At 34.0% G+C, this 23,562-nt stretch overlaps 1 protein-coding gene across 5 annotated transcripts in view; it reads right to left on the bottom strand.

Moving 5' to 3' along the window:
- GRM8 (glutamate metabotropic receptor 8) overlaps positions 1 to 23,562 on the bottom strand; it is a 345,739-nt gene that overhangs the window by 41,456 nt on the left and 280,721 nt on the right. For all 5 annotated transcript variants that reach the window (XM_032192752.1, XM_032192777.1, XM_032192743.1 and 2 more), the window contains one exon: positions 3,728 to 4,663. In XM_032192752.1, the coding sequence (XP_032048643.1) occupies positions 3,728 to 4,663 (936 nt within the window). The remainder of the gene's footprint in view (positions 1 to 3,727; positions 4,664 to 23,562) is intronic.

The following is a 23,562-nucleotide window of genomic DNA, read 5'->3' as shown; positions in this document are numbered from 1 at the left end:
GATCCACTTGATCAGCAAATCCAAGATTAAATTAGTTACTATAGTAAGATGATAAAGATAATAACTTATCAGATTAACTGGAAAATGTGGTAAAATTTATCTCCTTTACTAGATCACACCTTACAATTGCTTCCAGGGGGAGGAGAAGGCAGAAATCTTACAGTATTTTCTATGATCCTCTTTCCTTAAAGGAAAGTACAACCTGTTTTCTTTCACAGTATGGGAAGCAAGTATTCATCTTCTCATTCAAAACACAGTATTTCCAGGTTAATAATAATCAATGGTGTCTGTATTATCTGTGAATGAACATGATTTATCCACCTGTCAAAACTGGTAAAAGGAAGAAAATTAAACTAGTTCTGTTTGTCAAATGGGGATGTAGTTCAAATAGCCATCTATCCTCGGATGGTTTTTGTGCAGTCTACTGTTGTAACTTAATTTTACCTAGAGGTTCACCAAACATCTGTTTTAATCACTCAGCTAATTTAACTCTCTTTTTCTGTGGCATTCCAGTCATCATGACATCTTAGATATCTCTATTCCAGATGATTCCAATACTAAAGTGCTTTGCCATGCACATGTGCAGATGGAGGCTTACATTGACAGAAGGCTTTCTCACAGAAATTCACTCCTTTTCCTCTAAAGAACCTCACAGACATTTATGCAAGTCTTTAAAAAAAAAAAAAAAAAAAAAAGATGTTTTATGATTTAGGAATAAATTTTTAATTTGGTTCTATGATGCACTGGAATAATCTGTAATTTTTAGTGTTTTGGTGGTGGTGGTGGTGGTGGTTTTGTTTTTGTTTTTTCTTAATAGCAGCTGTCAAAACTGGCCAGATCATGAATGGACAAAATCATGAATTAGACAAAAAAAATCAAATGGGATTTAAAAGTCAACACTATTATTCTTCTCTGTAGAACATCTACAGAAATAACAACCTAAAAATGCCATGTTTAGTGATTCTTCTAATTATTATTATTAAGACTAAGGACAAACAATAAATGTGAAGATCCATAAAAGCCAGCAAGCTTGGGTTATGCAGGAATATACTTATTTGCATGCCCTTCGTCAAGCACATTTGAAGTTTGACATACACCTACACTCAGTGGCTGAACTTGTACCAAATGTATTCTTTGCATTCTATCCAGAATCTCCTAGCAGCTATATATTTTAGGGAACTTATCCAATGACCACTAATGGTAAAGTTAAAATTTCCATAATGACCTATGGATTTTGGATCCAGACACCTGTATTTAGCATTTAATGATCCTATTTTTTTCATTTATCAGTGGAAATATCCTGACAGTGAAATAAAAATAAAAGTTCCTCAAAGCATTTTCTACTTAATCTGTACTCACAGAATAGTTAATTAAGTAAACATAACCTCTCTTTCCAAATATGCAAAACTTCTGCTATTGTTATAAAATCGAAGTGCACCAAAACATTTTTGAGAACGTTTAACTATTCAGACAGAAATGTGTTGAAACTTAATAGCACAATGAAATGCTAGTTGGACGTACACCTGGCTTGTAGTGAATGCTATGTTAAATTTTATTAGTCAACATTTCAAAAAACGAATCATTACTTTAAAAGAGTATTTTAAGTTCCTGAACTTATTACTCAGTTCTCTCTAAACAAACTCAAGCCATAAAAAGAAGGATACTAAAATCAACTGCAAGATTAACTTCAAAGTGAGTGAGTAAGCTTTGAAGAAAAGTCTGTTTATTTTTTAATTAATTTCTTTCATCTTTAGAAAAGATCATAGGATCATTGAATTATTTAGAGTGGAAAATACCTCCAAAATTATCATGATATCAAATTTAAAATAAGATATCCTATACTGTATTAGTTTGTTTTAAAAATGCTTCTTTCAGTGTTGATTAACTGAAAAACCTGCAAGTGAGTTTGAGTATATTCAATGTATATATGTGTGCACTACCCTATTATATTTTTTCCTGTTCAGATAAACAATTAATTGTATGACTGCATGAGCTATTATGATGATGTCTGTAAGACTGTGTGGAAACATGCTTTTATTTGCAGCCAAAAGTAGAAGCACTCTGAAAAGAACTATTTGAATTACAAAACTACTGTATTAGCATATTAATTTGCTTTTTTCTTCCTGAAAGTTATCCGAAGAATAACAAATCATTTGTAAAAAAAAGAAGCTGTGCAATTTAGTATAATTTGTGCATTCAGTCTTGGATTTCATAAGAGAAATGCAAAAGAGGTGTTCATTAATCTTGTCTTTAGTGGTCAAAACCAAATCATTCTTTACTACAAGCTAAAGTGAAACACTGGTGTAAATCACTAAATCACAGTGTAAATCAGAGGTGTAAATCACAGTAGTGTAAAACCTCACTGCCTAGTATCCAGCCAAGTAATATTTCTGTGTTTCAATACTCAGAAATACATTTGTATTTCTATAGGTACTTGCCATAAAATTTACTGCCCCAAGCTGTTAAAACATAAACTGTGTGTGACTTAACCAAAAACATACACACACAAATTCAACATTTATGGTCAATGCATCTGAACATATTTTCATATATCAGACTTTTAAAATCCTTAGTAACTGTATCTATAATATGCCATTACTTTGGTACTTGTTTCTCTTGACTTAATCCAAAAGGCCATGGAAATTAAGCCTGATGCAATTCAGTAAGCCTGTTTACCTCATTTTTTAGTGAGGAAAATGTGGGGGTTTTTTGTTTGTTTGTTTGCTTGTTTGTTTTCTGCCACACTGCCTTCCCCTCATGATCCTTCTGTTTGAATTAACAGGTGTTTTATGAAGCTATTCGGACCTATTCTTTAATTCTGCAGGTATGAGTGTCATCAGAACCACAAACGTGTTAAAACTTTGAACTACTACAAGAGGATACATGCTGACTTTTCCAATTGAATTAATTAAACTAAAAATATAAACTTAAAAACACTTTAAAAATCACCTGTTAGAAAAAAAAAAAAGGAAAAGAGATTATGAAAAGAACTGATGACTTTCCTATTTTATTGTATTCCAAACCTTGCAGATTTGCAGTTTTGAAGATTGATGTTGCTATTATTGCTCTTTCCTACCTAACTTGTCATCTTCACTACTATCAGCTGAATACAAACCCACACAGTCAACATTTATCTCTGTCTTCCCATTAGAACTAAGAGCAGTAGAGTTAACTGACTGATGTGTTTTGCAGGGTTTACCATGACTGATATCAGGAAAGAATCATGCCAACTGAAAGAGGAATAACAGATATCATAGTATGCAATGTTGAATTTCTCATTAAAGCATCAGGAAAATATTTTCTTTCTCTTCTGCAACAATAACTAGTGATTTGTGCTTTAAATTATTTCACGTATACTTAATTCACTCTTCCTAACAAAGAGAACAAAGATTTATAGTGCTTCATGTAACAGGCTGGAGCATCACAGAAGGATAGTAATAAGCATAAGAAATGCTAATTTAATGTAAGTACATAGTGAGAGTATTTTTATTTTCTCACTACATTATTACATTATTAGGACAACCGTACTACAATCACATAAAGTAACTTGTGTTAAAATGCAATCTACCATTTGAATCATATATTTTATTATTTCTGAATTCTGAGATTCTGTTCACAATTAGCATTCAGAATTACTAGTTTGTAAGTGAAAATATTTTGCTGTTAAAAGTATTGCAAAACAAAAATAAAGAGAGGACAGTAATTGATTTGTAAACTTATAACTTACCTTCTCTGCTGATTGAGCTGTGCCAAAAAAGATTGGAATGAAAGCTAACCAAATTATGCAGGTTGTGTACATAGTAAATCCAATGGGTTTTGCTTCATTGAAGGTCTCTGGAACCCCTCTTGTTTTAATAGCATAAACAGTGCATGTGACCATCAAGAGAATACTGTATCCAAGGGAACAAATGAGAGAAAGATCTGAAATGTCACATTTGAGAACTCCCCTGGCATTTTCTGGTTCAAGTGTCCTCTGTTCTCCATAGTCTACTATGGTATGTGGTGGATCGATAGCAAACCAGATGAAGACTCCAATAAGCTGCAAGGATATGAGGCTGAAAGTGATCACCAGCTGGGAAGCTGGACTAATAAATTTGGGAGCTGTGACTGATTTTTTCCCCTGTTCAAATATTCTGTGAATTCTGTTTGTTTTGGTAAGCAAGGCAGCATAGCTGAAACACATACCAAGTCCTAGAAAGATCCTCCGAAATGAGCAGATCACTGTATCAGGACTTGCAATCATTAAAAATGTGATGGAATAACAGAGAAAAATCCCAGTCAAGAGCACGTAACTGAGCTCCCGTCCAGAGGCCCTGACAATCGGCGTATCATTGTACCGGACAAATGTCACGATGACGAAGGTTGTGGCAATAATACCAAGGATAGCTATGAAGACAGGCACAATGGCCCATGGGGAATGCCACTCCAGTTTGATTATAGGGATAAGCTGGCAATCAGTACGATTGGCGTTCGGTCTCTTATTGATTGGGCACAGCTCACAGTTGAATTCGTCCACCTGGTAGTGGTACCCTTCACAGCGTTCGCAGTGCCAGCAGCAGGGCACCCCCTTCACAGTTTTCTTTCTTTCCCCAGCTTTACAGGGCAGGCTGCAGACAGATGCTGGATGAGTGTGTTCTCTATTAGCCCACTGCATGTCTTCTACCTGTGGGTATAAAAAATTAATGAGCTTTCTATTTTCCCCCATTTATAATATCCTAATCCTGGCCACAGGTTTGTCATAAATCACTACATGCTGACAGTACAAATACAGTTTACCATAATAAGAAACCTGTTTCTTTCCCTTGTATTGACTTTATGAAAGCGTTAAATGATTGTGCCCAATAAATCATTCATGCCACAGGCTTGATGAGTGTCATTAGTTTCTATTTACCTCTTTACTGCTGACCAAATTGACATCTGTAAGGATATTTATTGACTCCAGGCTAGTTTAAAAGCAAAAAGCCCTGTACACAGCACTTTAAAAGTTAATCATATGCAAATATAAATACCACTAGTTCTCAAACATTTAATTACAAAATAAGGCTACGTGAGTTTCAAATAAGTTTCTGGTACAGTGAAGAAATAGATTGAAATCTCCTTGCATCAGCTCTAGCAGAACAAAAAGTGCCAGAAAAAAGATCTATGCACAGGAAATGGAATGCCACCTCTTCCAAGAATGTGAGTATTTTATACTTCTTCACTTTCTAGGTCTTGAAATTCAAAAGAGAGTTTTCTTTTCATTTCTAGAAGATAAAAATGAGCATACAGTGCTTTCTGAATAGTAATGCAAAAATATGTCATGGCTACACTTTAGATCTGATTTAAAAATTCCAAGGTTCTTTTTGTAGCACTAAACAGATGCACACAATGCAATCTTGCTTTTGAAATCCCAGATTTCTCCATAGTAGAACCTTAATAAAATACATTTTTGTTTGTTTGTTTGTTTGGTTGTTTTTTATCCCCTTGCCTATTCTTCCTGATTACCTTCCCTCCCCCCAGTAAAATCTGTATAGGGAATTAATGGATTTAAAGCAATATATCTGAAAATTATCGCTCAATTTGGTCACAGCTCTCCCTAGCCCACCCGTAGCAACATTGTGTTCTGCAAGAGATCACCCTGACTGAACCAGAACAGCTTGCAGAGCAAGGAATTGCTTATAGGCACCATATTCACACTGTTTTCCTGCCATGTTCCACCTTTTATGCCTTTATTAGGTGGTAAATACTCAAGGATGAAAGACTTGCCTTGTTCTTGCCTATTAAGTACTTAGCACTTTTATTCAATTTAGAGCATTTATTTATAAGTGAAACAGCAGTAACAAAACTTCACGTGTCAGGACTGTTTTCAGTTCATTCTGGAGGAGGACAGAATGGGGACAGCTTATCGAGTGGGATAATTTTGGCCTTAAAGATTTATTTTTCCAGAAGTTTTTCGACAGATTTGAGAGAAAATCTCAGTGTAACATCACTGGCCCCATTTGCCTTCCTGAAAGAGTCAGTGCACTGGTCGCAGTACCATGTAGGGTGAATAAAACTGAACATCCAGTGATTATCTAAAAAGAAAACACTCAAGTAATTAACTTCGTAAAAAGCATAAGAATAATCCAACGTCATGAAATAGCTTTGTTAGAGCCCTAGCAGATCACTTGACATTTTAAGAAAACATTCACCTGTTACAATCTGTTACAATCTCTGGGTTTTAATCACTGAAATTCTTAAAGCCTGCATAACCCCTAATGTTTCATCTACTACACAAGAGAGAAGGCATGTTATGATGAAATCTGTGACATCTGAGACATATTCTCCCTTCACAGAGTTGTTAGGAGAATAAATACATCAAAGCTTGTGATTTGGTCAGATACTTTGATAATGGGGTAACATGAGGCCATGGCTGTGTGGGTAAATTTGGGATGACTCAAAACGGAACAGTACTGCCTATTTGCCAGATTATAGCACACAATACAAAATCACCAGGAGAATACTTAGCACCTGTTCCAGCATAAAGTTAGAGTGTCATGGACAGGCAATATCTAGGCTGGCAGAAAGCCTGATAGGATAAAGCTAAAGTGTCCGATTTTTTAATACATATCAATTAGAAAAGTGAGCTCATACTTGATCAATATTTAATACCATGAGGCTAAAGTGTTTATCTAGCATTAAGCATGCTAGAACCACTTTTACTATACTGTGAATCCACAGTTTAGATAGGTAGAAAGAGTTCTTTTGTGTCTCTTAGAGATTCTATTCTAATAAAATAAATAAATAAATAAATAAATTAAAAAAAAAAAAAAAAAAAAACATAAAAAAAATTATTCCACAACTACTTGTGATATCGTACACTTCTGTCTTAACTGTGCTTTAATTAACTTAAAACAGACGTAAAAAATCCTGGTTGGAAATACATTAGAGTGCCTAAGGTTCCAGTGGCAACAACTGAAAACAATTTCCTGTCTCAGAAGGTCACTGGTAAAGATTTATATTGATTTTTTATTCAAATACATCCAACACATGATCTACAGAAGAAATATCTTCCAGCATGGCAATATAGGGTTATTAATGTTGAAAAAGTCACCAGCTTAACAAACTTGACACTTTTTTAAAATGAATTATGAAAACAAACGTGATTAGCTGTTAGAAATGGAACAATTCAAACGAGAGTTGGCTCTCAAAGTGTAAAAACATTCTAAAACAGTGTAGAGAGTGTAGAGAATAATCAGGGTGAATGGCTGGTGAAGGTGCATTTTACACTGCATACAAGTGACGTCTTAATAATGGTCCTGTTTGTATGGCTTTTTTTAGTCAAAACCTATAGTGATTTTTAGGCTGACCTACATTTCTGAAAAGGCTCTTAACAAAAATTTTGAGTTCTTGCTCATTACTTTTTTATCCCGTTTTCAAAGAAGGAGAAGAAACCATCCTAAGAAACATTGGACAGTGTTTGAAATTAGAGATCACCTTTAAGATGTTTGCAGTTCTTAGAAAATTCTGGCAGTGTAGGATTTTAACTCTGAAAGTAGGTACAAAGATGTAATTCCCCCTTTATACCACTTTGAATTCCCTCTTTATACTACTTTGTGGGGTCCTCCCATGAACCAAGCTACATTAAAAAGCAAAGTAACATAGTAAGAGCCAATCTGTGGAGCTCAGGTGTTGGCTCTGAAGACATATTGGTCTTGTTGGTCAGTATTTGAAATTAGAGACTGGGAAGGTAATATCGGGCTAATTCTGGCCTGGTTGAGTGGACGGAAGCCCTGGTAATGATTATAGAAGACTAATGTCCTTCTGGAGAGTATCTTCTGTTTTCATTTCAGCCAAAAGCAATTCAGTGCACGTAGCCTGAGACCCACTCCACAATATGAGCAAGTGTGCTAAGTGGGAATAATTAGCAGATTCATTTCAAGGCAGACTCTTTAAGGAAACCAAAATGCTAATGTGTATACACCCTCAGACTGCTACTTAGACCCTACTGTGACAGAGGCAGAGGAAAGGGCAGAGGAAACTATAACAGAGTGAACACTGCTTACTTTTATTATGTCTGGGTAGATCCGGTAAGGGTCTCTGTATATGCAGCAATTAAATACTGAAAAGTCATGCTACTTCTGGTCATCTGATTCATTCCCAGCTACCTATAACCCACAGCACTCCTTGCCTTTAATGTATTTTTTAACTATTGTTTTGTATAATAGGAATTTGATAAGGAAATCTAGTACAAGACTTAATTATAAATATATATATATATAAATAAATAACAATTAAAAAAAAAAAAAAAAACAAAAAAACACCAAAACACTTAAAGCTCTATCAGTTTTTCCAGTCATTGAATGTATATATGAAGGACCTGGATTCCTGAACCTGTGCAGAAGATTCAACTATGTCATTATTTTCCTATGCGTAGGTTATAGCACTGTTGTTATCACTTTGAGATTAACTTTAGACAATAAATGATAATAGAAACTGTTAAGATACAAGAAAGAGGAAAATCATCTGAATGCCTATAATTGCCATCAAATTCAAAGGGAGTTTCTGGATGCTCAGCCTCCTTTGAAAATCTGATTTTTTTTTTATTTAAAAGTAAACATTTCACAGTGGAACTTTCAAAAGTGCCAATGGGAACATTTCAATCCAGTTAATTAATTTAAATGGGAGATATGTGCCATATCTGTTTAAGTGCTTTTGATAATCCCACTATGGTTCCATCTGCAGTTTTCAACACCTAAATAATTCAGAAAACCTACATCAAGGTGACCTAGAAGCTTAAATGTTACAAAGCTAACTTCAGAAGAGCTTAATTTTAGACACACAAAGAAGAAAAGGCTACAAAAAAAAAAAAAAAAAAAAAAAAAAAAAAAAAAAAAAAAGCAATATATAGGTAGGTTTGTTTGTTTGTTTATTTATTTATTTTTGACATTGCAGTAAACTTGTTCTGCAGCACTTCAGCCCTCACTGATCAAAATCTCTGGGTCTTCAACAGCCTTTACACTGCTTAGCCCTTGCTAGGGCTGGGTGACTCTCAGATCTTTAAGTAGCCTTAGGTAAACTTAGACTCTAGAAGACTTCATCACCTTCATTTTCATGTGACATCTGCCAGCTGCTTTTGACTACAGTGTGAAATATGACAAGATTAAGTCCAGTGTAAAATACATCTGAATTTATTGTGTAGGTCAGATAGACTGGATTGGCTAGCTCTGTATTTACTATTAATAATTACATAAACATAATTATTAATTTTACATGAGTAGCTCCTCTGAATTTGGAAAGTGATAGATTGATGCGTTATCATGGAGCACCTCACTTTGGCCTACTATGAGTTACTGTTTTCTACTATTACTATATTTACTGAAGTGAAAACATCAAAAAGAGTGTGACAGCATGTCTGTAAGACACATACGAATTTTCTACAAAATGCATCATGATACAAAAAAAGAATGGCTTCATTGCTATTTAAATAGGCATAAAAATCATCCCTATATGAGTTATCTGCCTGATGGAGTCGCAATTTGCTTTAATTTGCAGCCCTAAGGTTTGCAGTTCACTAAATCATCAAAACACAGAGGAAATGCCATTTCATATCAAAATTGAGTAAACACCTCCATCCTTCATAAGCATCACAATTACAATTTTCTCTAATATCTAATAATAAAGCTAAAAATTAATGATTCAAGAAATGGGTTCAAACAAGATGAGATTTACATGACACTGTACAAGAAGTACATTTACATTCCTGGCACCTATGTTCCTCCAATAATCAAACAACTCATTCATTTAGCAATGCCCTCAGAAACCAAAGGAGATTGATAAAAATTGCAGCTAATAGGTCACATACAAATTCTGAACCATTTACGTATACAAAAAAAATTATGTTTTCCATTTGAGATCATGAAATAATTTATCACTTACTTCAGCAATGAGTGATTATACAAAGCATTTGACAAACCTCACAGAATTTTTATCAAGGACTTTGCTGGGTAGTATGTTATTTATTTATTTTTTGGATTATGTTGTATCATTAACTGCAGGAATTCCATTTTTGAAACCTTATCTCAGAGCTAAAAAATTATTTTAAAAATTAAAAATACATGCTTAGGAATATTATTTTAATGAACAGAATTATACAAGATCTGGATAGAAGAATGCAAATAGTGCATTCTGCCAGAATTATGAGAACAGGCTAACATGTTATTTGGTAGTCAGTAAGCCAAGACCTTCAGAATCACCAAAGTTCTCACATACCACTTCATATGGTTTTTAATACATGTTCAGATTCTCAGTTATAAAAATGACAAAGAACTGAAATATTGCCTGCAGCTGTTACTAAGAGTTGCATTTATTTCTGTCTCAAATTTGTGGAATTATTTCTCTTCTGACAAAAAGGTTTATCAGAGGAGCATAGCAAATGAATGAATTAGGGCAATTTAGTCTAATATTTAGCTTTTGAATTGTCTAATGCATCTATTCTCACAGTAAAAGTTCAAGTCTCTAATGTACCTTGTCCAATCAAGTCATCTGAACCATCACATACCAGAATTAAACTGCAACTGGTTCAACTAAAGTGAATTCATTATGAGCCTAAATGTAATGATCATTGCATTCAGTCTGCCAGCTAAATTTTATCCCCCTAGAGAAAAGCTGAGTATACTTACAGACTAAATTTACAAATATTTAAGCAGGCATGTGCAGAAAGGAAATAAGTCATGGACAAAAAAATATGATAATAAAAAAAAGCAAGCAAACAAGAAAATAATAATAATAATTATTATATAAAAAAAAACTATTAGAATGAATCCAGATTGTCAATGGCAGTAACAGATCACTAACAGTAACAAAATTGCTATAATTCCTTAGAATTATTTACCTCACTTCTACCATTATTTACCATGTACAGATGTTTTCCTAAAAACTGAGATGTCTTTTTCTGGAATTTGAGGCACAGATGTTCCTAAATGTTTGCAAAGAACATGAGATCATATTCTTGGTTTTACCACAAACCAGTTGAAAATTAATGTATTTGAATATCAGACACATTTGAAGAAGAGTCTGAGAAGCTTGATCATATGCAATAACTGTGAAAGTATCAGGAAGGAAGGCAATATTTATATTTGAAAGCAGCGCTACAGAATGGTTACACAGCTTTGGTCTCTTACGCTGTTTGCTTAGAGTTAGCCCATACAGCTCTGATACAATCTGACTTTCTTGGTGACCTTGGGCACATTACTTAACCTGCTTGAACCTCAGCTTTGCAGTTAGCTGGAGGGAAGCTGTCATGCATGTAAGAGTGGAGACATTCTGCATGTAAGTTTAAAATGTGGGTGAAATGTTTAAGTAGGGATGTTATATTTTCTGAATCTCAGTGATGCCAGGGACTAAACTGATCTCAGTCTCTCAGGTCTGAAAGGGCTTTTGACCAGTAAATATTTATACTTTAGAAATCACGATTAAAACTTATTTTTGCTTTTAAAAGTGAGCAATATTTTTCAAAGAAGTTACATCAGAAACATTACAACAATTCTGTTTCTTCAGTATGTCAGAATCTTTCTTGTCATTTTCAGCTTCCAAGTAATGCAGTATCCCCAATCTGTGGAATTACCAAAGCTAAGAGAATTCATTTTTAATGTTCTATCCACATTAACAGGTCATTATCAACTAAGGAAAACAAGCAAACAAACAAACAAATAAATAAAATTAACTGCAGGATGCTGTGAGATGATACTTGTAAAGAGAAAATAGCGTAAACGTTTTTCATAATCAAAAAGAAAGGGTTACATACTAGCACACACTCAGTGTGCTGAGACTATAAGAAAATAACCTCACTAGTTAAATTATATAAGTCATGCCTACTGAATATAAAAGAGCATACTGTGGAAACTGTAAACAGGGAATGATCATACTACTGTATCATAATATACAGAGAATAGTGCTACAGAATCTTTAAACTTTAAAATGCTAGTCTTTGAATAGATCAGGATCTGTTTGCATACAATATTATTCTCTAACTGTAGTTTGGCAGGTACTTACAGGCTCCGGAAGTACTGACCCTAACAAACCCCTGATATACAGGTCAGAGCTGAAATATATTCCCTTTGTTGATTTGCCAGACACCAGACTTAGTAATGTGCATGGAGTACACGGAAAACCACTTTTTATTCTCAGGTGCTTTGGGAAGTAGACTGGCACAAAATGCAGTGATTAGCAGGTCATCAAGTAAACAGCTACTGTTCCTGCACAGTGCAACTATTAGGTGGAAATTTACAGCAAACTGGTAAGCACTTCTGTTCAGTACAAGCAAGATAATTTTTCTTCTTTATAAGCATGAATCTTAGGTGCTACTATTAAAGCACCTGCCTCTGGAGATAGGTTCTTTATTTTCAAATGAGACTAAGACCTCCCCCTCCTCCCAATCATTTACTTAATAGTTCTACGACACAGAAATATCCTATTCAAAATAACATCAGCAGACTTCACATTTTTGGACGTACTTTGCAAGGTCTATTGGTCTATATTTCAAAAATATATGATTATTATGAAAGGATCAGACTGCAAATCAAGTTTTCAAATTTATACTTTATGCAGACTATTTTCACATAGACAATTTCTATTGCATATAATTACCCAGAGCTCCTCACTATCCCTACATGTACTTGGTATGCACTTGGAGAGATTTTAATGAGCATTTTGATGTTCTATTCCTATATACCTTATGATGCACATGCAAGAACTGAAGCCATTATATGTTACTAAAAGCAGACTGAGCCATAACTTTGCTTATAATAAGCCAGGTTAAAAAAAAATCTTCTTATTATTATTATTAATATCAATAATAATGATAATAAGAATTATTAATAATAATAATACTTTTTAAGGAAAAAATCCATCTTTTTGCTTTTTTTTTTTTTTTGTCAAGTGGTAGGTCTTGACCAGTACTATGTCCATTTGAACCACAAGGTTTGGAGACAATTTTTCTTGTAGATCATGCAGAAATAGTTTGTATGCGTACCTCAGAAATTTAGTGCTTTGAGAAAAGGATCTCAGTTCTGGCAAAAAATTCCTTAACATCATTTTCCATGTACCTGGGGAATATTCACAGCTCTGCCCAAGGTCCATGCTATTACTAGTTTAACAGTCTAGTTGCATTTCTTGATAAAGCTTTGTTCCATAACAAATTTGTTCCCTACCAAACCTATTGCTTTTATCACCTCATTTAATGTTTGAGTCCAAGTCTGGAGCTCCAATTTGTCAGATGCCTTTCATTCTCATTGCTGCTCAGATTCTCCCTCACTTCACAGCAAACTGAAGGATTTAAGCACACCTACCATTCGACTTTAAAGGACTCTCATATAGACTTTTTTTTTTCTTTTAATTTTAAGTCACTGGCTAATTCATTGAAGAAATCCCAATTTCCAATAAAAAAGCCACCATTACATGGTTTTAATCACTGGGGAAATTCTGTCCCCAAACATTTTCATGATGGCCTACTTCATAGGTACATGACATTAAAAACCACAGGACTAACTCCCCCAGATTTAAACCAGCCCTGTAACTTCAATAAAGTTATGCCAACAAAATCATGGGCCCTTACACATATTTAATATACTTAAGAAGACAATTTATAACCCCTTTTCTTATCTTTAATGTATATTATTTTAAACTAGAAAATAACCAATCATAAAAATATTGCAAATATTTCCATTGAAGCATGAGTGGCAGCAAGAGAGAAAGCACAAAAGTAATAATTCCACTCCCAAATAATAACAGGAAATAGAACTGGAAGATCATCTTATGAGCCTCAAGCTCTGAAAAGTGTTTCAGTGAAGTGAAGCACCTGAAATTTTGATCAAAGTTGCCCTCACCTCAGATGCTCTGTACCATAATTGACTGTGACAGAGAAACAGACAAGCTTCAATGAAATTTAGGGATCACGTTTTTTTCCTGTCTGATGAGAAGCAGCACTATACCTAAACCATTCCTGACACATTTGTCTAACCTGTTTTTAAGAAAAAGTTAATGTGTGTTGTACCTGCTACCCTGAAGCAGTTCAGAGTCCTAACCATTGACACGTAGATTTTGACTTTTCTTTAAGGTAGCTTCCTCTGTAATAGTTCATGCTGCCTTTGCCAACTCCATTTAGTGAACAGTCAGATCTTTCAAATATAACTATTTTGAATTTTCAGCACTACATAAATGAAGGAAAATCATCAGAAAGATAGGCCCTTTAAACACAGATCCATCCAGGTTACAATATCACATATACAAAGTCTGAAAGTCTGAGCTAGTTCAGAACCAGCAGCCAACAGACTGTTTTATACTGAGATTTTCAACAACAGGGCAGGAGCTCTCTGTCAAACCTATGTTGAAACTTAGGCTGAAGAGTCAATTGGAAATTCTGTGGAGAGACAGTGATCTGGGAGGAAAAAAAACAAGCATGTTGAAGAAGTTTAAACTAGATAAGATATTATCCAATGCATTTACTAAGGGAAATAAAATTAAAAACAAACAAACAAACAAACAACAACAACAAAAAAAAACACTTGAAATTAAGTAAAGAAAGGCAAACATTCAAAATTATGTACTTTCAAGACAGGGATTTTCACATGGACCGAGCGTATTGAGATTTATTCTATGATACTTAAAGAACTAACTGATGAGATAGAAAACTACTGAGACTTTACAAGGAAGTATGCAAAACTTGGAAATAAAGAGTTTATCGTTAGAAAATGGGAGAAATGAAGCCAGGGAGTTATCAACCACTTAGTTTAACTTGAATTCCCAGAAAAATCCTGAAAGAAATAAAACAAACATATTTTGAAAACAGAAAACAAACAAACAAGACAAATAGCAGTCAGCAGGGATCTGTCAACAATAAGCTGTCACATTTCCTTCAGTGAGAGGGTAACAGGCATTGTGGATGAGAGACAAGCAGTTAGGTGTCATTTATCTTAACATTAGAAAGATTTTTGACACCATCTCAAATTACACTCTCAGTCATAAGCAACCTATTGAAACAGATCTAGCCCCTAAGGGCTGAGTGTGAATTATATCAGAAAACTCTAGGAAGATAAAATTTGTCATTGATTTGCTGTCAGAATTGAAGGGATAGTACAGGGTGGGGCCCGGAAAGGGTCTGTTCTGTCTGTCTTTATTCAGTACTTGTAATAACCATTCAATACAATTTGGATGATAAAATTGAGTATATGGTGATCAAAGTTGAGCAGTAATACTGGAAAAGTGAAGCTATGCTGAAGGCCAGGATAGTTATTCCATATAGAACAGACTAACTGCTGAAAGTCTGAAGAAAAGGAACAAGCAGTTTAACAGGAACAACCAACAGGCAGCGCTTCACAGGACAGAAAGCACAGAGAGATAGGAGCTCTTCATAAAACAAGACCTCAGAGCTATTATATAGATCAAAATATGTTGAACCAATGCCATAATATTGCAAAAAGGCCATATGCCACACTGAAAGATACAGATAGATAAAATAATCTTTCCCCTCTACTCCACACCAGTGAATACATGAAATGTTTCTCCTATACCCTCCACTAGCGAGACCAGACAGAGCTCTTTGTGAAGGTTAGATCATTGTGGTTCAGTCTGAATGAGAATCAAATGGGAAGTCCAGAGGAAATCAGCAAAGATCAGAAGTGTTTCTAGTAAACCTTATCTTCAGAGTGATATGGAAAATTAAGAAATGGAAGAGAATGCCCTCAGAGGCTGTAAAGTCTCTGTCCGTGGATTAACGTAAGTATATAAGATACTATTTTTATGCAAGTGCTAAATAGTGTCTTGAGATCCCTTTAGCTGTCTTCTTCTATAGCAAAATAGGGCAAATTTCAGTTATTAAATATTTTAAACACAAAAATAAAAAAAAATGAGATCATAACTGGGACAGATAAATAGAAAAATTGCAATGCATTCTCATGAGACCTAAATGTCTTTAGACTGCCTTTGCAGTTTCACAAAATACCTGTTTAAGAAACCATTTTTTTAATATTTAAGAAAATAAGAATTAAAATGTTCATAAACATATTTCCTATTCTTGGCTAACTAATGATGCACTTTAAATATTTTTAAGGGTAAAGTTTCTGTATTGTTTTTGGTTACAGGAAAAATGCTTCCCAGAAAGAGGAGAGAGGGTAGGAGAAATCACCATTGTCACAGCAGTAACCTGCTTTCCATGTAGACATAAAAACAATAAACCAGTCTGGGAAATACTAAGCAGTTCTCTCTTAAAAAACAAATCCAGTGTGGAGTTCTGTATGTGAATAGAGAGTTCTCCTATGATTCACAGAAAATCTGACCTTACCTACTAATGTGATGCACAACCCGAGGAATGTAAACAATAGAGGATCCTAAATAACTACGTTTATAAGCTAATAAATCTGTCACAGCATTCTCCTAGAGCTCTTGCTGAAGATATACACAGTCCTACATTCACTCGTGAAACCTAGTGCATAGAGAGTCCATTTGCTTGTGTCCTTCCCAGCATTTCCTGAAGGCATGTAGGAAATCTTTTTTTGAGGAGTTTACTACAAAATCAAGCAAAACAAAAGCTAGAAAACTTAAGAAATTATGTCTGAAGGAGATTTCAGGACTAATTCTCTGACCCCAAATCTGAGTCAACTATGTCAAAATCACATACAGCTCACACACTCCAGCCAGCCCACAGCTCTGGAGATTGCCCAGTACCCCAAGCAATGTAACCCAGTGCTTAATTATCCTCATTAGAATTTTCCTGAATGCTCATATTAAAACTGTATTGTAATTCAAATCCACTACTTCTCCTAATAGCCAAATAAACTATGACTAACAATATATTCTTTTACTGAATAATCCTTTCAGTATTGAAAGAGATAAGCACAACTTCCCTCAGTTCAGCCTTCTCCAGACCTAACAGTCCTAGTTGGCTCAACCTTTCCCTACAGGCATGTCTTCAGAAGGGTGATCATTCTCATTGCTTGCCGCTGGGCTGGACTCTCTCAAGCTAGTCTACTTTTGGAAGTGAAGTCACAGTTTTGCTAACAAGGTCATAGCACTTGGGAAGAGAACAGATGGATTACATCACAAGTCTAGGAGTACACTGCAGCAATGGCCTCTGGCAATGCAAATCTCAGTTAACCATTGCAAAGCCTCTTCTTCATGCCTCTGTTCTCCCTGAAGGGGAGTGCAATTCATCGAGTTACTGAAACCCATACTATCATCTCCTCTATGTGTTTCAGTCATTCCTGGCACATCCTATTGTCCCACTCCCCACTGAGTCTGTTGCTTCTAAAATGAAGTTACAATGACATTAGATATTCATTCTTCACTCCCTGACTTAAACTGTAATATCACAATAATACCACTAAAAATGGTGGACGAATATTTTGGAAATAGCCTAAATAATTCAGGCTCTGTCATTTAATAACTAAAAATAAAATAAAATAAAATAAAATAAAATAAAATAAAATAAAATAAAATAAAATAATAATTAAAAAAAAAAAAGTGGTCAGGGATTTATCAGGATGAAAAGTCCTGGATAAATATTAGATGGGTATCCTAAAGAAATTAAATTAATACTGTTGTGAGATGAAGAGAAATTGTAGGAAAACAAACAGTAAATATAAAAATAAAGTAATGTACAACTAATTCTCAGTTACTCTCTTTCCTAATCTCAAAAGCACTAAATGTCTCATTCATTTTCTATTTAACTAAATTTAATTTAGTAGTAGACTGCGATTATGTAACACAAATGCACAATAATTAAATACCATTTAATTCACCATTTTTGCTTTTAAGCAAGAATATTTTGCTTGTAGGTTTAAAGGGCAGCTCAATTATAATACATATATTAATTTCTGAGTAGGAGAGGAGAAAGATGGAAGGGACTGGGAAGGAACATGCTGATTGATACTCCATATTTCACACCAGTACCTCACAAAGCAATGCACTGCAGACTTGCTGCCTGCAGTTCATAATTCATACTACCTGCTATGCCCAGTAGCTGTTTATCTATGCTAAAAGTCATACCATTACAATGGGCATAGCTATGAAGTCTTACACATGAATATAAAGCACTCTATCACTCATATGTAAAAGGCCTTGATTTTATATTATTTTATCATTGCACACTTGCTTTTATTGTGAAAGAAAAAAATACATTATTTTTTAAAAGAAGTGATTATTTGTCATGCATGGCAATACATTTTTATTTTATTTTATTTTTTTTTTTGATATAAACAAGAATACTCTGCAGTCCTATTGTCTGTGTTTATTTAAAGAACTGTTCATTCTAATCATAATAATTCTTACACAGGATGACCAAAGCAAAATCTACTAATGAATGAAATATCTACTATCAACCCATGCCTCATCTGAGAAACCTGACTAACTTCTTCTGGCAAGGTGGGAAAAATCCCTATGCATCCTAACTCTCAAGCAGAGGTTTCATTGGCAATCTGGCACTATTCTAATAAAGAACAAATGGTTGTCCAAGTTCAGGATATTTTCTTAGCAGCTCTCTAGATTGTCTCTAGAGAGTCAATTGTGTGTTTCACTGGGAAAGGAGGAAAGGAAAAGGAAAAGGAAAAGGAAAAGGAAAAGGAAAAGGAAAAGGAAAAGGAAAAGGAAAAGGAAAAGGAAAAGGAAAAGGAAAAGGAAAAGGAAAAGGAAAAGGAAAAGGAAAAGGAAAAGGAAGGAAGGAAGGAAGGAAGGAAGGAAGGAAGGAAGGAAGGAAGGAAGGAAGGAAGGAAGGAAGGAAGGAAGGAAGGAAGGAAGGAAGGAAGGAAGGAAGGAAGGAAGGAAGGAGAAGACTATTAGGACTAACAATGAAAAAAGCTTCGGAAAGAAGACAAGTTTTCATTCTTGTATTCTTCTAGGGTCCTTGGACCTTGTTCAAAACAATCAAGTGCTGTTTTGATTTTCAGTCATGTTTACAGGTACACTTCAAAATCATTTAATGCTTTTTAGCATCTGTATTTGGCTTATTTTAAATATATATATATTTAATGCATAATACAATATGCAACCTATCAAAATCATAACATCCCATTTTAATTCCATGTTTCTGGTACTTTACTGGTTGTCCATAGTGTGCATCCACTGTTGACTGATCTCTTCAGTCCAGCATTTGTCCTTAGTGACTACAATTTTCATATTGAACTCAGACTCCGAGAGTAAAGAGGAATAAATCCTGATCCATATTTACTGATCAGTGCTAAGACCAGGACTAGCTTTGAAAAACCTAAGTACTCTTCTAAGAACTGTGATAGTATCTTCCTACTTGACTTTCAGCCCTATATAGAATAAAGGAAGACAGCAGTATAATTTTAAGAAGAATAAAAGAATCCAAAACATTTTTGCTTGTCTCAATGACTTTTATTTTTGACCGAGCGTTTTCAGGTGATGGAACATAAGTATGAACTGTACTGTCCTATTACAGAAGAATACCCTGCAGGCAGTATAATTGTCATATTTTGTTTACAGTTATAATCATGTATAGCAATAAGTGCTCCTGTTATGTATTTCACTATAGTATGTTCTTTTGTTAGACTTAGGGTTAGGTTCAGCAATTCAAAAAAAAAAAAAAATCTATCAATTATATAGTGCTTACCACAGCTGCGGTGGGGGGGGGGGGACGACCCTCTGACTTCTTTAATGAAGTACAGAAATAAAGTGGCCTAAAGCAAAGTTTAAAACTTGTTTGCTGCAGTTAAAGAAAATATCATAAGTTTCTTGAATCATTTTCTGTCACGTCACAAGAAAGGGAACTAATGAATGTTGAATTTGTTACTTTAAAAAGAATTGACTAATGTCAATGTTGATGGGTTCCTTCAGCATTAGATACATAATTTACAAGTCCTAGAAAAGAAGTTAAATTCAATACTGATTTAAATCTTCTTGTGATATGGCTGCCTGAAGAGATGCTCAGTGTGGGGTTCCCAATTTTTACTAGTTCACCAACCATGGTGCTTAAGGCTAATGATGATTAGGGCTGTCTTTCTGATAGTTCCTCATATCAGTGTAATTTTAATTTACAGATTTCTCAGTTATAAATCAAGACGATCATAGGAAAAATGTCTGCCCCTGAGTCATTTATATTCTCAGTGAATACACTCCATAAATCTGAGAGCAAACACAATCTATTATTTCTAAGACAAAGTTAAAAATCCATTACTGTAAAATTTAAATTTCTTTTTCTCTTCACGTGAACTCTTGTGCTTTGAAAAAAAAAAAAAAAAAAAGCAAAATCTATCTTAAAAATTTCATTACATTTGGACTTGAAGCTTACAGTGTTTTGATGAGTATTTCCTTAAGGACTAAGATAACATAAGTGGATCTCTACTAAAGCTTTTGACCTGCTTCAGCTAAATACGTGATAGAGAAATCACCAATAATAGTCTCTCCCATCAATCAAAAAATTACTAACTTGGAAGAATATAGATATGTATCTACATATATTTTCAAATTATGTTCTTTCAATACAGATTTTTGTAGACCAAAGCAATGTATAACTTTGAAATGAAAACAGTTTATAATTTTAACTATATTAAAAGGTTTTTTTAAAAAAGACAAAATATATTTTATGATTCTTAAACATTTCGACTTTTCTTTTTCAAATTGGCTTTTAGGTTTTAAAATAGAACACTTTTAAAGAGAAAAAAAATCTCTCAAAAATGAACCATTAAAAAAAAAAATAATTGATTGCTAAGTCACAAAGGAAACTGAGAAATATTTCTTATTGCAGCTTTAGGACTGGAACACTGATTGTCACCAAAAAAAAAAAGCCGTTGGTCAACACCTCTTTCTAGCCCATATTGCAATTTACACAATACAAAACACAGTTTTTAAGTGGGAATTCATTATTAGTCATATCAGGAAGTTGATTTCAAATCATAACTACTAGGAAAAGCCAGCTTGTTTTTAACTTTCCTCCTACAAAGATTACATAGTTGAGAGCTCAAATTTGCTAAACCCACACATTCATAGGGAACTTTTACATGTGATCTGGTGTGCAAAATACTGTTGCAATATGAATAAAACATAATTTTTGTGGAAACAGCTGCCTTTTCCTGTTGTTCTTTATTATTATTATCATTATTATTATTAATATCATATTTATTATTATAATTATATAATAATAATAATAATATATCATTATATTATATTATATTATATTATATTATATTATATTATATATATAATATATTATATTATATAATAATATTAATAATATTATATATATTATATATATTATTAATATATTATAATAATATATATTATATATTATATATTGTATATTATTATTATTATTATTATTATTATTATTATTATTATTATTCATTATGAAAAGCAGAATGTTTTGGAGGAGAAAGGTTTATAACTCTCAACATTGCTTGAATATATGTTATGTTATTCTACTGATGAAGAAAAGAAAATGAGGAAAGCAAACAACCCCAAACCCTGGCAGTTAAATATAGTCAATGATCAGAAGTTCTAAAACAATGATTTTTTCCATCACTGTCATACAAAAAACTTCTAGGGTCTGATTATTTACAGTGCATTAAGAACATTTAAAGTTGGGCAATCTTAGAGAGGATAAGAATTTTAAAAGAGGTATAAATTTACAATGCAGAATCATGTAAAATGATAATTATATGAAAGACATCCAGACTCTTGAGACTGATGTTTCTAAATATCTGCCCTCAGGATTGTGTTATGTATGTCAAAGCCTAAGGTACCTTATTCAAATTCAAGAATCACATTAAAGTTTAAAGGTTGAGATATTTATTTTATTTTATTTTATTTTATTTTATTTTATTTTATTTTATTTTATTTTATTTTATTTTATTTTATTTTATTTAACTTTTATTCTGTACATCACAGCATTGTTACATATCTGTTTGTTTTGTAAGGATTACAAGAGTAGTGCCGATCAGTATTCAGAAGTTCCTATAGCTGCTTCAGAGGAAATCTGAAAGGTCAGCCTGCCCAAAGGAGATCATTAAGGTTACTGAGGACTACAGGGAGAAAACAGTATCCCAGCTAGTGAAGTCTGCTGACAAAAAGCCCCTTCGGAAGCAAGAGTCTTTATCTAGACAGAGCTGGCACTTTCTGTCCAAAGCAGAAGCCAGCATTGCATCAGGCTTTGCTCCAGAACAAGTCTGAAACTTGACCACAAGGACCCTGAAGAGTCAGTGAAAACTCTGAGAAACCAGAGACCCCAGCAGAGGAAACCTGAGGGTTAGGTTCAAAGACTATATGAGGGTTCTCTACAAGGTGATGAGCCATAGCCCAAATGACAGAGACCTGCAGTCTTGACTCAGACACTTGCAGGCAAGACTGAACAGAGAAAATATGACAGAGTACCCTATGAGAAAGGAAAACAAAAAGAAAAGAAAAATACACAGAAAGAGAAGAAGGAAACTTTGTCTCAACAATTTAGGTGCAAAACATGTTATAATCTTATTTTAATTAATTGTTCAAAAGGTTAAACTACTACAATCTTGGTATTTTCATGATGTATTTTTCTGTCATACCAAATAAATGAATAAAAGCTAGAAGTTTTCTGAGACACAGTACCAGATATATAGACCAACACAATTGTGTTACCACATAATTTTAAATAGAAATATCTATAAAAACTGGAGTAGATGTAGAATTATCTATAGAGGATATCTATCTGACACAGAGATTCATTAAAAATCAGTTACATGTGTCTTCATAAAAAGGAAACTGCTGGAGAAAGAAGGATACAGTGAGAAAAAAGTATTATATTTTAGAAACATTTCCTTTATAGAACAGCAGCATGAAAATATACATTGCTTTGCCTTCAATAAATATAGAGTTTTTCACTGAAACTGCTGAAAATGTCCTCTATGTTCCCTCTGATTTATTGGCAAGCAAAGGCACTATCAAATTTGGCATATGATGACTTGAAGTATTGACAATCACTCACAAAGATTATTTGGTCTCAGTATACTTTGTCTAGTAAAATGAGGTGGTAGGATTGCCAGAGCAGATCATCATGTGGCATAAGTGTCATTGACACATGCTATATAAACTCAGTGAATGCAAAAACAGAGGGAAACAAACTGCATCATCCATATTATGACTTTCCTCTTCATTGTTACTGAACCAGCACCAGCAGACACCGACACTGACTGGCACCCAAAATCTCATGCCCTGAAAAACCATAAGATATAAAGCTCACTCTTCACTTTAGAGCTTCACTTTAGAGCTTCTCCAGCATAAAGTTGAGTAAGTTCAAAAAAAAAAAAGTGAAAGGTAGGAGGAGAAATATCTCATTGCTGAATCCTGCTGCACAGAAGAGCACTGTGAAATCCTGGGCCAGGTGAGCACAGGGCAGTGTGGCAAGAAGCTGGAAGCTGAAATGCCAGCAGCAGGGTGTTGTGCATCTCTACCAATCCACAAGCTAGGCAGCTCATCAGTGAATTTGAAAAAAGAGACAAAAGAAGAAAGCCACAAGAACATCCTAATACACCCATTTTCAATGAGAGTTAACAGGGGGTGTCCTTAGATAAATTCTTTCCTGCTAGCTTTGTGGTCAATATGCTTAGCACGGTGTGGTTT

Source organism: Aythya fuligula, chromosome 1 (assembly GCF_009819795.1).
Source record: "Aythya fuligula isolate bAytFul2 chromosome 1, bAytFul2.pri, whole genome shotgun sequence".
In the NCBI taxonomy this organism is placed as follows: domain Eukaryota; kingdom Metazoa; phylum Chordata; class Aves; order Anseriformes; family Anatidae; genus Aythya; species Aythya fuligula.
This window is presented reverse-complemented; position numbering and strand designations above follow the sequence as displayed.